This window comes from Rattus norvegicus, chromosome 1 (genome assembly GCF_021556685.1).
Source record: "Rattus norvegicus strain SHRSP/BbbUtx chromosome 1, alternate assembly SHRSP_T2T, whole genome shotgun sequence".
Taxonomy (NCBI): Eukaryota; Metazoa; Chordata; class Mammalia; order Rodentia; family Muridae; genus Rattus; species Rattus norvegicus.
In genome coordinates, this window is record NC_141534.1 from 190615893 (window position 1) to 190633085 (window position 17193).

At 42.3% G+C, this 17193-nt stretch overlaps 1 protein-coding gene across 19 annotated transcripts in view; it reads left to right on the forward strand.

The window, feature by feature from the left end:
• The window catches only part of Tnrc6a (trinucleotide repeat containing adaptor 6A), a 153541-nt gene that overhangs the window by 116963 nt on the left and 19385 nt on the right, over positions 1–17193 (forward strand). For 17 of the 19 annotated variants that reach the window (XM_087559779.1, XM_087559783.1, XM_087559784.1 and 14 more), the window contains 4 exon segments: positions 4139–4573; positions 11253–13838; positions 15089–15265; positions 16011–16186. In XM_087559779.1, coding sequence (XP_087415905.1) covers positions 4139–4573; positions 11253–13838; positions 15089–15265; positions 16011–16186 — 3374 coding nt within the window. 19 annotated transcript variants of the gene reach the window in all.

Below are 17193 nucleotides of genomic sequence, written 5' to 3' on the forward strand. Positions count from 1 at the left end.
TTCTACCACTCTGGTTTTGCAATATCCTGGCCACTTTTTGTGCTTGAAATAACATGCTAGGAGTTTCTACAGAGCTTCAGCGTCTTCTCAGCCAGGTAGTGATTTGCTTTTTCCTTCCATTAAAATAGAGCCCACTGTAGTAAAGGGGAAATAGCAGTACATTGTGTCTGCTATAAGATGTGACTTGTATCATCTTTGAAACTTGGGTGGGGGTGTGTGAGGGTGGATTGGAGAGGTGGTTAGGATAAGAATGCTGACTGCTCTTACAGAGGTCTGGAATTCATTTTTCAGTACCCACACTACCTGAAAAATCCAGCTCCAGGTGATCTGTTGTCCTCTATTGCCCTTTGGGGCCATGCATCACACACACAAACACAAAGTAAAAGAGTAAACATTTTAAGATTAGTAGGTTAAAATTGGACTTTTCTCACTTTTATTAATATTTATTGAACTCGTTATTGATGATTTGCCCATTCTTGTTTGCTTGTTCAGGTTTGAATTTTTGTTAGTAATTCAAACGAGCTAGCTGTGTATGCTTATTATTGTCAGATTGGTATTTGTTGTAATTCCTACACTATAGAGATTTATAGTCTGAGAAGTCTTGACACTCTATACGAAGAACCAAGCCATGTTGGAAGTCGTTCCACAGGCAGGGATTAAGAGCACCAGGCCCCATGGGCACACACACCCAGAAAAGGGAAATATGTGCTCAGAAGGAAACCCTGAGAATCAGATAGCTTATGTAACATTAGCTTGGACTTCTAGTTCAATGTAAGCTAAGTGCTTATGGTCAATGTTTTCTTAAATTAGGCTTCATTGAATAATTGTATCTTAAGATTTTTTTCATTTCTGTTAATTTTATACATATGAATATAATAAAATGCGATTATATCAGCTAACCCCCATTTCCCTCTAACTCCCCCTATGTTGACCCAACATACATCTGAACATCATGTCTTCTTTTTTTGATAGCCAAGTCTGGTTCTTCCCCCAGCAAATGTCCAGTGCCAGTAGCTCCTCAGTTAGGGCAGGGGCTCTGTCGTCTAGTCCATAGATGATAGATAGATGGCTTGATTTTTGTGCAGGTCGTGTACGTGTGACAGTTGCTGTGAGTTCATGGTTATGATAGCCATGCCGTGTCCAGAGAGGACAGGATTTCACAGCATCACTCCCCACCTTAAAGTTATTACCACTGTCAACTTTTTCAATGCTACTTTTTTCTTTCTTCATTTTGTATATGTTTGATACTGTGATGTTCAGCTTATGAAACATTTTAGCTTTGCATAACTTTTCTTTTATTAATATAAAATGCCTTTCATTCTGAACATCCATAAGATGTATTTTTTTCTTTTTTTTTTTCTTCTTTTTTTCTTTTTTTCGGAGCTGGGGACCGAAGCCAGGGCCTTGCGGTTGCTAGGCAAGCGCTCTACCACTGAGCTAAATCCCCAACCCCCATAAGATGTATTTCAAATCACAACCTTTCCTTATTGTGTGAGATGCATAAAGGAATATACATTGTTGTTACCCTCTTGGGAGCATTATGTTATGCTTAGCCCAACTTATTACTAAAAGAAAAGAATGTCCTGGAGAGGTGGCTCCATGGCTAAGAGCACTTTCACAGAGGAACCAGAACCTGGTTTAGTTTGTTAGCACCCACAAAGCAACTCACAACCATTTGTAACTCTAGTTCCAGGGAGTCTAACTCATGCACTCACACATGCATGCTAGCAAACACTTAAACATAGAAAACAGAATAATAATATTTTTTAAAGGATAAAAATGATGGGGCCAGTGAGATGGCGTGTGGCCAAACCTGACGAGTTAAGGTTGTTGGTCCTCAAGATCCAGTCACCTGGGTCTGATTGGTGCTCCCACATACAAATACACTGTCTTAGTCAGAGTTGCTATTGCTGTAATGAAACACTGTGACCAAAGACAACCTGAGAAGGAAAGGGTTTATTTTGCTCACAGTTAATATCATCAAAAGCAGTAAAGCTAGGAACTTAAGCGGGCCAGGAACCTGGAGGTAGGGGCTGATGCAGAGGTGCCACGAAGGAGGGCTGCTTCCTGGCTTCATCCCCATGGCTTACCCAGCTTAATTTCTTAGCAAAATCCAGGATATCCGAATCAGGAATGGCCCCTCCCACAGTGGGCTGGGCCCTCTCCCATCAACTACAGCCCAATTTCATGGAGGTATCTTCTCAATTAAGGCTCTCTCTGCTTTGACTCTAGCTTGTTTCAAGTTGACATAAAAATTAGTCAACATACACAGTAAATAAATATAGTAATAATAAAGAATGAAAGAGAATGTTTACTGTTAAAAAATGAAGTCACGCTGGAATAAAAACCAGGATTTTATATAGAAAATATTAATGTGAGAGATAACGCAGGAAATGTATATAGAAGGAAGATTGGTTTTGCTTGTTGAGTGACAGGTAGCCTGGAGCTGACCATGTAGGAGGAAACTGGGTCGAATGCTCTAAAAACACAGTGACCAAAACCTCAGTAGCAGCATGTTAGAGCAGAAGCACCTGGTAGATCGCTCGCCTGTTAAAACAGCGTCCATTTGTTGTGCTTACGTTGTGTTGGAAAACAGCGTCCATTTGTTGTGCTTACGTTGTGTTGGGTGATGCTTTAGAAAGAGAAGTGAATGAGCGCTTGCTTAGCCCATCTCAGGCAGCTTCACTACTGGACTAGCGCTCTTAGCACTACCACAGTTTTCTCATGTATTCTGTCCTGTACCAGCGTTCTGTTTTGTTCTGAGGTAGACTATTGGACTATTGTAGGTATAGTAGTGTACCAGTCATCGCAGAGCAGCCAGTACTTAAACAGGCTTATATTCTGTGCTCTGTAGTAACTAACTCCTTTGATACTAGGACGTCTTAATGGAGGAGATAGCAGGATTGGCTCGAGCTGAAGTCAATTCTCAGACACCATGCCAGTTGGTGTTTCAGAGATGAGGTTTATTCTTGGTGCTTTAAGGTACTTTCATCAGGTTGGACAATCATATTCACCGGTCACTTTTCCAGTTACACGTACACTAGACAAGTAGTTTCTTAGGCTTGTCTAAGGTGATGTCCAGGTAATTCCTTTTTCTTGGCAGGCACACAGGTTCTATCCTGTCACCTGCTTTTGTTTGCTATTCTATTCTAAGCTAGTCCTTTGCTCAGAGATTATATTTACCAGTGGAAAACTGTTAGCACTGCCCTTTTATATGAAAACGAAGGGTTTTCCACCTGTATCTTCTAAAAACTTAAAATAGGGATTAAGCCCAACGTTGTTGCATCCATTAATAAGCCCTGCACTTTAGGATGATGAGGCAGGAGGATTACACATTTGAGACACCCGAGTTATCTAATGGATTATTGGAGCAACCCAGGCTACACAGTGAAATCAAGCAACTGACTCATCTGGAGCTCTGGATTAGATTCCCAACACCCTGGTGGCGGCTCACAGCCCTCTGTAATGCTAGCCCCAGGGGATCCAATGCCTCTGGGTTTCACTGGCACTGTACACATGCAGTGTACAGAAAGAGTGTACACTTGGAGGCAGAACACCCATGTAAATGCTTAATTTTTTAAAAATTAAGTATATAAAAATAGGGTGGAACAAGAACAGTTAGTAGAGAATTGAAGGTTCCTTTAGGATAGTGCTTCTCAACCCTCCTAATGTTCTGACCCTTAATACAGTTCCTCATGCTGTGGTGATCCCCAAACATGAAATTATTTTGTTGGTACTTCATAGCTGTAATTTTGCTACTGTTATGAATCGTAATGTCCATATCCGATAGACAGCCCACAGTTGAGAACCCCTGCTTTAGGCCATCAGTCAATTGCCCCATTTGTTCTTTCGTTGTATATTTTAAGTAATATATATTTGATCTCTGGCCAAGTGTAATGTGGTGAAGGGATGACCGTGAGCAGCATCCTGGTCAAGAAGGGCCACCATCGTGGACACGAGTAGTTTGTTTGGGAAGTTTGACTCCAGGTAGTGGTATCTCTTCAGAAACTTGCTCCTCTGAATGAAGGTGTTCTGAAGCCTAACGCTTCTGTTCAGGTTGTTTTCTTTTGAGTTTGAAAGTAAAGTATACTTCACTAGCTAATTTTTTTTCTCAACTCTTTTCTTTTGTTGGAATTAGTGCCAGAACAGATAAAGCCTAGTGTAAGCCAGCCTCAGCCTGCCAACTCCGATAACGGCACTTCCACAGCTACCAGCACTAATAATAATGCCAAGCGAGCTACAGCCAGCAATCAGCAGCCGCCGCCGCCGCCGCAGCAGCCGCAGCAGCCGCAGCAGCAGCAGCAGCAGCAGCAGCAGCAACAAGAGCAGCAGCAGCAGCAGCAGCAGCAGCAGCAGCAGCCACAAGCCTTGCCTCGGTATCCTCGTGAAGTACCTCCACGATTTCGCCACCAGGAACACAAACAGCTTCTAAAGAGGGGTCAGCATTTTCCAGTCATAGCAGCAAATTTGGGATCTGCTGTTAAGGTGTTAAACAGCCAATCAGAAAGCAGTGCTGTAACAAATCAACAGCCACAAAATAACGGAGAGGTGCAGAACAGCAAAAGCCAGTCAGGTGAGTAAAGACGTTTCTTATAGAACTCATTAGCAGTGTAGGAATGTCATAGTCTATAGTTTTTGGTGATATGTTTCATGGAACAAGAGTTGGGCTTTGATTTTAGAATAGGGATCTTGAGTGGAGAATACCTTACTGTCAGATACAAAGTAAATATGGTGATTGCTTTTGTCTTCTGTCAGGTCCCATATTTTAAGAAGTTTGTAGTTAAAACCGAGCCCTCCCCACTCTTTGTATTCTTTTACACATATTTCTCCTCAGCTACCCTTCACAAAGGTAGCTATCATCTTTATCCCTGACCATCCCTGGTGACTAGTCACTTGCTGCCTGAATGCTCTTCTAAGTACACCAATACCAAGCTCTGCTCTTTATCTTAAGATATAGTATGACACTTCACGGCTAGTAGATAGCATATTTCAGATTTGAGTCCTTGAGTGTGACTCCAGCCCTGGTGCTCTCTGGCAGTACATGGAGGTGATAGGAAAGGGACCGGAAGTCACTTCTAAGCTAAGTCTCTATAGCAACACATTATTAGATGGACATAGATGTACTTCCTGTGCTCCTGAATCACTTAACTACCTGTGTAAGATTGACCAAGAAACTAATTCATGAGACCTTTCTTTTGGTTTGTAATTTTTTAAGAGTCTCACCTTGGAACTCTAGGTGGCCTTGAACTCTAAGAAATTCTTCTGCCTCTCAAGTGTTGGGATTAAAAGGTGTGTGCCTCCATCCCTATCAGGAACCTTCTTTCTTAATTTATAATACAGACACCAGGGTCCAACCTTATAAGGGTGCTTTGAAATCTAAATTGTATGAGACATGAAAACAGTCAGCTCAGTGTCTGATGTTTAAATGGTGAATAAATTTTCCTATTCCTACATGTTAGTTAGGTTTTCTATCACGGCAATGAAATACCAAAAAAGCAAGTGGGGGGAGGGATTGTTTTTTGTTGTTGTTTGGGAAGCAGTTGGGGTTTGGGGCTTTTTTTGTGTTGGGTTTTTTTTGTTTGTTTGTTTTGTTTTTGTTTTTGATGCTGCTTGCTGGCTTGCTCTTTATGGCTTGCTCAGCCTGCTTTCTTATAGAATCCAGGACCATTTTCCCAGGGATGGCACCACCCGCAGTAGACTGTGCTATATCCTATCAATCACTAATTAAGAAAATACCCTTTGGGTTGGGGATTTGGCTCAGTGGTAGAGCGCTTGCTTGCCTAGCAGGCGCAAGGCCCTGGGTTTGGTCCCCAGCTCCGAAAAAAAGAAAAGAAAGAAAAAAAAGAAAGAAAGAAAATACCCTTTAACTGGATCTCATGGAGGTTCTCAGTTGAGGTTCCCTCCTTTCAGATAACTTAGCTTGTGTCAAGTTGAAATGAGACTAGCCAGCACACACTAAGATTTATATAAAGACCTACACTTTTTAGAATGAGTTTAGCATTGTACATAGGCCAGGATATAGGTAATTAAGTTGAATTTCATTTGGGAAGCCAGGTTGGAAGACAGTATGTTGCTTAGTAGCTTGAGCAGTCTGTTAATAAAGTCTTAGGAGAGTATTACTTATCCATCAAATACCCATGATGAGTCAGATCTGATGGTATATCCTAAACAGACAGTGACATGACACACTATATTTATGTCTCTTCCATTTGGGAAAGGAAGGAACAAAGCTATTTTTAAAATGGAAACAACAGTAGTGTTATAAAAGTCGTGTATCTCAAAAATAAGTATGGGACTGGAGAGATGGTTCACTCAATAAAATGCCTACTGTTCAAGCATGAGGGCCAAGTTCAGATATACGGCACCCATATTTTTTTAAAAAGGTCAAAGAGTGATGCATATTTATAGTCTTAGCACTGGGAAGATAAGGTCAGAGAGGATCCTGGAGACTTGTTGACAAGCCAGTCTCAGCAAAAAACAAGAAGGAAGAGACCCAGCATCAGCCTCTGTCCTTCACACACATGAGTGTATGTGTGGGTCAGAGGAATCAAATTTTATAGATGTGCATTCTGATGAAAAGGTCTCATAGGCAAAAGCTCCAAAGAAAGTGAGGAGGAAGATCCTCCTGTCTCTTCCTAGAAGAGCTTAGTAGGCAGGGTGCCACTTTTATTTGGAGACATTAAATCCCAAAGCCATGGGGGAATGCAGGCTATGAAACTGAAACACTCTGGGGAACAAGATTGGTCTTTCTAGGGTTTTTTAAAACCTTTCAAAAATGTGTACACTTGTGATCTTGCATGAGTACGTACGTACCATGTGTGAAAGCCTGATGGCCTGAGTTCAGTCTCTCTCTCTCTCTCTCTCTCTCTCTCTCTCTCACACACACACACACACACACACACACACACACACACACACACTATGCACAGAAAGTGCACACAGTAGGAATAGTAAACACAGAGTTTCCAACTGCTGCTTTGCACTTGACTCTAAAGCCAGGACAGCTCCTACTCAAGTAGTGAGAGCTGGGAGACTCTAGTGGAGGTGCTAATACTCAGCCCTGACAGAACACTGTTATGGCCAAAATGCTCTCCTCTCTTCTTTATCCACTCGACAGTCATGCAGTACAGTTAAAAGACTAGGATGGTGAATGTCCTTCTTTCCAACCCAAGGACTAAAGATTCTTAGTTGATTCACTGTGGTTTTTTTATTCCTATCACACATGCATGTACATGTGTGCACACGTTCATTATGGTTAAGCCATTTGAAAATGTGGTGAACCTCATGGCACTTCATGTTTAATGCCCTGAGGCTAAGGGTAGTTTAAGATTTATTTATTATGTACACAGTGTTCTGCCTGCGTTTGTATCAGTCAGTCTGGCCTCTAGCTTACTTGTAGCTGAATGTGACCTTGGTCCTCCTTCTCCATATCCTTCCTCAACCAGGAATCATAGATTTATATTACCACACCAGTTTCTGCAGTGCCAGGCACTGAATCTAGGTTTTTGTGTATGCCAGGCAAGCATGCACTCCACCGCTAAGCTATGTAACTAACCATATGGTTTTTAATGTTGGTTATTTTGTGTCCTTGCTGTTTTTCTTATAATTTATCAGGCAGTCCTTTCAGCACAGGATTAAGAGGTTTACTGATATGTATTCCTGTCTTTTTTATGTTGCAATGGGAGTACTTTGTGTTATTCATAGTTAAACTATTATTTTCAACGTGAGTAGTTTTGTTGTAGATGTAGGTGCCCAGTGTTTATTTCTTATCCCTGCCTTACGTTATTGTCAACATATGCATGCAGAGACACACGCAGTAATCCAAGGTGAGTGATAGTGATGAAAACTGGGCTGCCTAGATGTGGAGGGAAGGGATGGTGCTTTTGCTTTATTGTACACAGGCAAGAATAAAGGCCCAGGCTTAGGTCTTAGAAAACAACATGTCTAGATGTCTTGCGCTCTTTGAAAAGACCAAGTGTCTTCCCAATATGGCTCAAAACTGCCTGTGGCCCCAACGACAGAGAATCTAGTGCCCTTTTCTGGCTTTCAGGAACACATATACAGGCATACATGTCATGGGACAGTCACACAAATATATAGATATATGTGTAAATAAAAATAATTTTAAAAAAATAGGAAAAATACCGAGTTATGGAAAATTAATTAAAGAAGTTTTATTGCTTCACCCCACGTTTTCTAGAATGAGGTATGTGAGTGGTTGACATTGTGTTTACAGTAGTAAAGCAGACATGTTTCTCTAGCTGTGATTTGTCCTTCATGTGGGTGATGAGATGAGTGAGAACGTGTTTGGCAGATGGAGTAGAAGTCTGATGCTCATGGGTGCACGTTCATTAATGATAGTAGTGCCCTTTATTGGTGCCTTACATGGATCAGATACAGCTCCTTTAGTCATTAATTCTGTAGCAGTCACGTGAGAACAGACCCTGCTATCTAGTGAAGGAAACTAAGGCAGACAGAGAGAAGTCTTGCCTTTGGTCTCAGAGTCTGTGTAAGTGGTATAAAATGTCTCTTGGTTTGTTGTTTGTTTTGTTTTGAGACAGGCTCTCTCTGCATAGCCTTGTCTGTTCTGGAACTCAGCCTATAGACCAGGCTGGTCTAGAACCCACAGACATCTGCCTGCTTCTGCCTCCCAAGTATTGGGATTAAAGGCATGCTCCATAATGCCTGACCTTTCGTGGAATTCTTACCTGCTGACAGCAGTTACTAAATGCTTTTCTTAGGTAGTTGATGGTTAGTTGAACAACCAAGTTTATTTAAAGGTTATCCCCATCCTCCTTTTGCTGAATATGATAGCACATGGCTGTAATCATAATCTCAACATTCCTGTGACTAATGCTGAAAGATTGTTCACAAATTCAAGACCAGCCTGGGCTACACAGAGGGACGCCATCTCAGAAATCAAAAGGCCAGGGATAAAGCGCAGTGTTAAAATACTTGCCAGGCATGTAAAGGGTTCAGTCGCTAGCACCTCTGACCCCCAGATGAAAATAACATGACCTCATCACACAGGTTCTTGTCTTCCAGCATCTATGAAGGACCCAAGCTTGAGGCCTGTTGTTGCTAGTGTGTCAGTCCTTTTTTTCTTTTCTTCCCCCCCCCCCTTTTTTTTAAAGCTACTTTGTTGTATGGAGGACTGTGATTACCTTGTGTATCTTGTGTGTTCTGTTGCTGTGATGAAACACTGACCAGAATGTAGCTTTGGAAGGAAAGGGTTTAAGTTTTGATTGACTTACAGTTCCACATCACTGTTTATCATCAATGGAAATCAGTGTGGGAACTCAAATAGGGCAGGAAACCTGGAAGCAGGAGCTTATGCAGAGTCCACGGAGGGGTGTTGCTTACCCAGTCTTCTTTCTTACAGAACCCAGGACCACTTGCCCAGGGATGGCACCACCCACAGTGGGCCTGGGACTCCCCCATCAATCATTAATCCAGAAAATACCCACAGGCTGATTGGTTTTTGGTTTTCTTTGGTCTTTGGTTTGATTTTAGTTTTGCTTTTTTGAAACAGGGTCTCTCTGTGTAGTACTTGCTATCCTGGAACTTGTTCTATAAGCCAAACTGACCTCAAACTCAAGAGATCTGTTTGTGCTTCCCCATGTACCACCAGGTGTAGCTTGGAGACAGTTTCTTAATTGAGGTTCCCTCCTCTTATGATTTTTTAGCTTGTTTGATGTTAACTTAAAACTGTCCAGCACATCTTGCCTCTCTCACTCAGTTTCTGCAAGTTTAACTTTTGTCCCTTGGTTTCTTACATACAAAGTGAGAGCAATACTTGTACTCTACAATTGTTCTAGGCACTTGGTGCAGGGGTTTGCAGACCTGCTCCTGTATATCAGTGAGTGCTGGCCATGGGTTGATACTGCCCCTTTGGGTTGCAGTATAGAATAGTTCTTCCAGGAAGACTGACTTTTTGGTTCTTTAATCATATGGATTCTACATGAGCAATAGAGAAGACAAATATCATTGACTACTTTTGGGGGGAAATGGATGTACAGGGTTCTATCAATTAGTTCTTGCCTGCCTCTGAGTCACAGATCTGCCTCCTGAAGGCTTAGATTAACGGTATAGCCATCACCAGGTACCCACACTGTGATGCAGTAACTGTACAGGGAACAGTAGTTGGTGCACTTGGCAGCACTTACTTAAATTATGTTCACTGGGTATTATTACAGGTTGCTCTCTAGTTGCTCTTCTTGCCCTTCTTACCGCTCTTCATTATTCATTTCTTAGCATTTGTACTTTGAGAGAAAGTGGTACAAGCAGCATCATTTTTCTGTACTAGCAAATCACACTAATAGTGTGACTTTGATTTATTTCTAGACCTTCATCCTGGGAACTATAGTGTAAGCTACCCTTCAAGATAGCCTAAGTGTAGATGTTTTATGAAGTTAATGTCACAGATAAATTTCTATCCACTAGACCCTTAAATGAGATAAACTGAGAAACTAACAAAAATACTTAATGATGTTGTCTATGGGAAAGAATAGAAATAAATAAAGACAGATGGTAGTTAGATGGCAGTCTAATAAGACTTGGTCATATGATTGGTCCCTATGGCCTTCCGTATCAGCTGCTGTAATTTGGTGATTTTTCAACATACCAATTTTTCCCTGTTGTCTCTTACTAAGCATGGCTATGAAAGTAAATTATAAAATTGTTTAAAATTAATGTTCTTCCTTGTGTATAAGCATGGTATTTAAATGTATACACTAATAAAATAGAGATACAGTGCAAAGGCTTTGGGATTCTTACAGAATTGTTCTAACCCAAAGGAGTCGTATGAAAAGCTGTTCTGGGAAACGGAATCATTTTGGTCTGCTTACACTTACCTACTTTTCTGCATCCCAGTCCGTTTTCTCTCACATCAAGTCCTAAGCCTGGATTGTCCTAATTCATCATTACCACCCATTCTTCCTCCCTCTAGAATTCTTGTATTTGTTGGATGTTATCTGTTCATATATTTACATGTATCCCTGTGGGACTTTCTGTTCCATGCTATACTGTAGGGTATTGAGCAAAGCAGCAGAATTCTGTCTGTGAAATTACTGAACATAGAGAATTGGTGGCTGAAAGATAATTAGTGCCTCAAAGCCGTTCTGCGCGGAGCATCTTGATAATGTTGAGGAACTACATGTATTTGTATGGATCGCCATTTTTATCAACCTACGTGATATCATTTTGGAAATTTGTTAACACTTACAAATAGATATACTTCTCCTTTATTTTAGATATAAATCATAATACTTCAGGATCCCATTATGAAAATTGCCAGCGGGGACCTGTGTCTTCTACAAGTGACTGTAGCACAAGCTGTAAGAATGCTGTAAACGACTTGTTGGAAAAAGAAGCATGGCCCTCAGCCCCTGGCAGTGATCCTGAGTTGGCTTCAGAATGTATAGATGCTGATTCTGCCTCCAATTCTGAGTCAGAGAGAAACATCACTGTCATGGCTTCAGGGAACACAGGTGGTGAGAAAGATGGCCTTCGGAACAGCACTGGACTCGGTCCCCAAAGCAAATTTGTGGTTGGTAGCAGCAGCAATAATGTGGGTCATGGAAGTAGTACTGGGCCATGGGGCTTTCCCCATGGAGCCATAATAAGCACATGTCAGGTCTCTGTGGATGCTCCTGAAAGCAAACCAGAAAGTAGTAACAGTAGAATGAATGCTTGGGGCACTGTAAGTTCTTCATCAAATGGAGGGTTAAATCCAAGCACTTTGAATTCAGCTAGCAACCATGGTGCCTGGCCAGTATTAGAAAACAACGGACTTGCCCTAAAAGGGCCTGTAGGGAGTGGGAATTCTGGCATCAATATTCAGTGTAGTACCATAGGCCAGATGCCTAACAATCAGAGTATCAACTCTAAAGTCAGTGGCTCTTCTACCCATGGTACCTGGGGTAGCCTTCAGGAAACTTGTGAGCCTGAAGTAAGTGGTTCACAGAAGGTTTCATTCAGTGGTCAACCTCAGAATATCACCACTGAAACGACTGGACCAAATAACACTACTAACTTTATGACCTCTAGTTTACCAAACTCCGGTTCAGTACAAAATAATGAACTGCCTACTAGTAATCCAGGGGCCTGGCGTGTGAGCACAATGAATCATCCTCAGATACAGGCTCCGTCAGTTCTGAATGGCACTTCCCTTTCTCACCTTAGTAATGGAGAGTCAAAAACTGGAGGCTCCTACGGTACTACATGGGGTGCCTATGGTTCTAATTACTCTGGCGACAAATGTGCAGGCCCTAATGGCCAAGCCAATGGTGACACTGTGAATGCAACTCTAATGCAGCCTGGCATAAATGGGCCTATGGGCACTAACTTTCAAGTTAGTACAAATAAAGGGGGAGGTGTATGGGAGCCTGGGACAGTGAATTCCCAGAGTTCACCATGGGGAAGTGGAAATGGTGCAAATTCTGGAGGAAGTCGAAGAGGATGGGGAAGTCCTGCACAGAACACTGGCACTAGTCTGTCCAGTGTTGAGTGGAACAAACTGCCTAGCAACCAGCATTCCAATGACAGTGCAAATGGCAATGGTAGTAAGAAACTTACAAATGGATGGAAATCTACTGAGGAAGATGATCAGGGTTCTGGCACATCTCAGACGAATGAGCAAAACAGTGTGTGGGCCAAAGCAGGAGGCACAGTGGAGAGTGATGGTAGTGCAGAGAGCACTGGACGCCTTGAAGAAAAAGTAACCGGGGAAAGCCAGAGTAGAGATAGAAGAAAAATTGATCAGCACACATTACTCCAAAGCATTGTAAACAGAACTGACTTAGATCCACGTGTCCTATCCAATTCTGGGTGGGGACAGACTCCTATTAAGCAGAATACTGCCTGGGATACAGAGACATCACCAAGAGGGGAAAGAAAGACTGACAATGGGACAGAGGCCTGGGGAAGCTCTGCAACACAGACTTTTAACTCAGGGGCATGTACAGATAAGACTAGCCCTAATAGTAATGATACCTCATCTGTATCAGGGTGGGGTGATCCCAAACCTACTCTGAGGTGGGGAGATTCCAAAGGCTCAAACTGCCAGGGGGGGTGGGAAGATGATTCTGCTGCTACAGGAATGATCAAGAGCAATCAGTGGGGGCATTGCAAAGAAGACAAGTCTGCATGGAATGATTCGCAAAAGAACAAACAAGGCTGGGGCGATGGACAAAAGTCAAGCCAAGGTTGGTCCGTTTCTGCCAGTGATAACTGGGGAGAATCTTCCAGGAGTAACCATTGGGGTGAGGCTAATAAGAAATCCAGCTCAGGAGGCAGTGACAGCGACAGGTCCATTTCTGGTTGGAACGAACTTGGTAAAACTAGTTCTTTTACTTGGGGAAATAATATAAATCCAAATAACTCATCAGGATGGGATGAATCTTCTAAACCTAACTCTTCCCAGGGATGGGGAGACCCTCCAAAGTGTAATCAGTCCCTAGGTTGGGGAGATTCATCAAAACCAGTTAGTTCTCCAGATTGGAACAAGCAACAAGACATTGTTGGATCGTGGGGAATCCCACCAGCCACCAGCAAGCCTCCTGGTACAGGCTGGCTTGGGGGACCTATTCCTGCTCCAGCAAAGGAGGAAGAACCCACAGGCTGGGAGGAACCATCCCCAGAGTCTATACGACGAAAAATGGAGATCGATGATGGAACTTCAGCTTGGGGAGATCCAAGCAAATACAACTACAAAAATGTGAACATGTGGAATAAAAACATCCCAGAAGGCAGCAGCCGCTCAGACCAGCAAGCACAGATGCACCGGTTGTTGCCGGCTGCAAGTGCCATCTCAAGCAAGGAGACCAGCAGTGGCTCTGGTAAGCGTTCCTATGTGGAGTGCAGTGGTATTGTGGAAGCAAGCTTTGTGTTGACATGCAGTCATAAGATTTGTGTATCACAGTTCTTGAGCGTGCACATCAAGGCCTTTCAGCTGTGACCTAGAGGTGAAGTCTACCAGGCAACAGCTCTGTCTTGGGAGTGTTGCCCTATTCTGTTAGGAATGTAGTAGAAGGGACTGAGTGGCAGAGTTACGTACTTATTTAGGTATTCTTAACCAAGCCTTAATAATGTGGTTTCACTATTGAAGTACAATAAAGCCAAGTGCCTGAGTACAGTACTCTGGATATTTGATATTATGTTTGACCTTAGTGGGTTTCCTAAATGAGGCATGAAGTCAGCATCTACTCAGATAACTGGATACAGTGTGTGCATCTGAAGCATTGCACTGCTTTCTAGTATGCTCGACCTTTCCTCTCCTGTACTGAGCAAAGTCTTTTCTCTGTAAATTGATAGGGCAACATTTTGTAAATGTGACAGGCCCACAATGCCTTTGTTCATGGGGAGTTTTTTTGTTTTTTTTTTTTTTTTTTTTGGTTCTTTTTTTCGGAGCTGGGGACCGAACCCAGGGCCTTGCGCTTCCTAGGCAAGCGCTCTACCACTGAGCTAAATCCCCAACCCCGTTAATGGGAGTTTTATTGAGTAACGCTGCATTGGTTAGAGAGCTGGTAATGTTTTCAGGAATTCTTCTTTTAGTGCCTAATTTTGTGGGGTTTTTGTTTTGTTTTGAAATACAAGCCTATTCTATTGATTTATGTTTAACTCTTAGGGAAAGTGTAGACCTCTTTTCCCGTGTGTATAAGGTAGGCTGGCTGTTTACTTGATGGTAGTCATAGTCAGTTGTTGTCCACTACAGTGCTATGGGAAGAGTGTCCTTTCAGTAAAATGTAATTAGTGTAACTTTACACTGCACCTGCCTCAGGTCTCAAGCTTTGGTTCAGAAGAACCTGACGTTTTTAGGAAGATGATTTGCTATATTAAATTATTCAAAAGAGTCTCCTCTTACACCAGATGGCAGTTTTGAAAGAAAAGGTTAAAACGTTATACAGTTATATTAATGCAGAATAATTTGTGTTCTTCACAAAATATGCCTCTTGCTTGTCACAGCATCATTTTTCAGTTGTGTGATGTGAAATTCTTCATCTCGCTTCCCAAGTCCTCTTCCTTGTCCTTTATTTAAGGTGTTTCCTAATGTCTATGCTGATGACTTTTTTTCCCATGCTTTCTAAAGGCTGGGGTGAGCCTTGGGCAGAGCCTTCTACTCCAGCCACGACTGTGGATAATGGTACTTCAGCCTGGGGCAAGCCCATAGACAGTGGTCCCAGCTGGGGAGAACCCATTACTGCAGCATCCAGTGCATCCACGTGGGGCTCCAACTCTGTTGGTCCACAATCATTAAGCAAATCTGGTAAGTCATCTGTGATTGTTAGCAGCCATTTTGTAGTGCTGATGATAAACTCATGAACTACATTTAAAAAATGGGCTAGTGCTTCTAAATTGTCACTACTGATGTATTTCTCAAAAGTAACTAAGAATAATTTACATATCCTCCACTAAATCTAAATTCTTTTGTTTGATTATTTAAAACTGAATGTAGCAGCTTTTATGCCATTCAGCTTGAGAGACTAGATAATATAATGTGAGACACGTGTCCAAACCATCAAATCTTAGAAGGGAAGGACCCTGAAATGTACATGAATATTGTTCCTCTACCATGTTGGGCTCAGGACACATTATGGGAGCCCCAAGGCCTGTGTGTGTAGAGATAGATGTTTGTTCTACTGTGGCTTCAGTACCCTTTGAACAGCCTTGTAGAGAATAATAGTATAGACAATTGTCTTTTCCACCTCATTCACCCTCTGTTCTTTGTATCATTTTAAAAAACCAAGTAGGTATGCATAAGAAACCACTATTGCTCATGATTAGAAATCCTAAGATTTATGAAGACATGGAAAGTTTCATTGGATGTTTAAATAAGTTCTTTCCAGTGTCTTTGAATATAGTCAAAAAGCACCTTTTCTGTTACATGCATTTGAGAAGTAAAGATGTGTATGGTTTAGCTCCTATGTCTCTGTACTTTGAAACATGCCTGACTCTTGGAGAATTTTTTTCATAAATTCTGTTCGCCTTTGTATCATAAATCTACAAATCAGGACCCAAATCTATGCAAGATGGCTGGTGTGGTGAGGACACGCCATTGCCTGGAAGTCGCCCCACTGGCTGGGAAGAGGAGGAGGATGTAGAGATTGGGATGTGGAACAGTAGCTCATCTCAAGAGCTTAACTCATCCTTAAACTGGCCACCATATACCAAGAAAATGTCATCCAAGGTAAACATTTCAAGAGCTTTGCTCTTGCAACTTCAAATCTCCAAGGTAGTTTACCCACAGAAAATTAATCTATCTGCCCGTTTATGGCAGTCAGTACAGTCCAGGCAGCCCCCAATTTAGGTATAGCCTCTTGAATGGGCAGCTACCTAGAAAAACAGACCATGGGAACTTCCTTTCTCCCCACTGCTACAGCTCAGGATTTCTCTACTCCTCAGCTCCACCAGTACTGCCTGGGGCAACAAGCCCCACGTGGTGCCAGCAGTGGTGAGGATGAAGAGAAGGGCAAATCCATGTTGACTTTCCATTTCACTGCCAGTCCATCTCCATCATCCATTAACCTCCTCACCCAGAGTCACCATTCTGTTTATTCACTAACCATCATTGTCCCTTTCTCATCCCCAAGGTCCTGTGATGAAAATCCCTAGGAAGGGTTTCCATACCCGGCTTTACATGAGAAATGGGTTGCACTTGTTAAAAACATAGTCTGCTATACCCTAAGGTCTTCTCAAGTTTTGGAAATTGCAGCAGCTCAACGAATATGTCTGATGTTGAGCCAGGTTCAGGAACCACTGGGTCCTGGGAAGTAGTAATATTTGGGCCTGGGGGCTGGAGGTAGATTCTCCTGGGGACATCTTTCTTTTAAAATAGGTGCCCAGTCTCACAAGCAACTTCAAACTGTCCTCATCACCCTATTTGAGAATGATTACCTTTTGAGGCCCTTGAAAAGTCATATATTTGGTGGGTACTTGGCCTAACTCAAAGCCAAGGTTGGTCCGTTTTAATCCTGGGATTCAAAGTCTAGGACCTGCCATTTTCATTTTATAATTTCTTCCATTTGGCTGGATTTGCCTATTGATGCCTGGCCATGTAGCTTATGACATGCTTGTACATGTTTTACATGAATCATTTGATCCTCATAACCTTCTGAGATACGCTACTGAGGAGGAAGTTGAGACTGGAGAAGGTGGTGACTGGCCCAAAGTTGCATAAGTAGTAAGTGATACAGC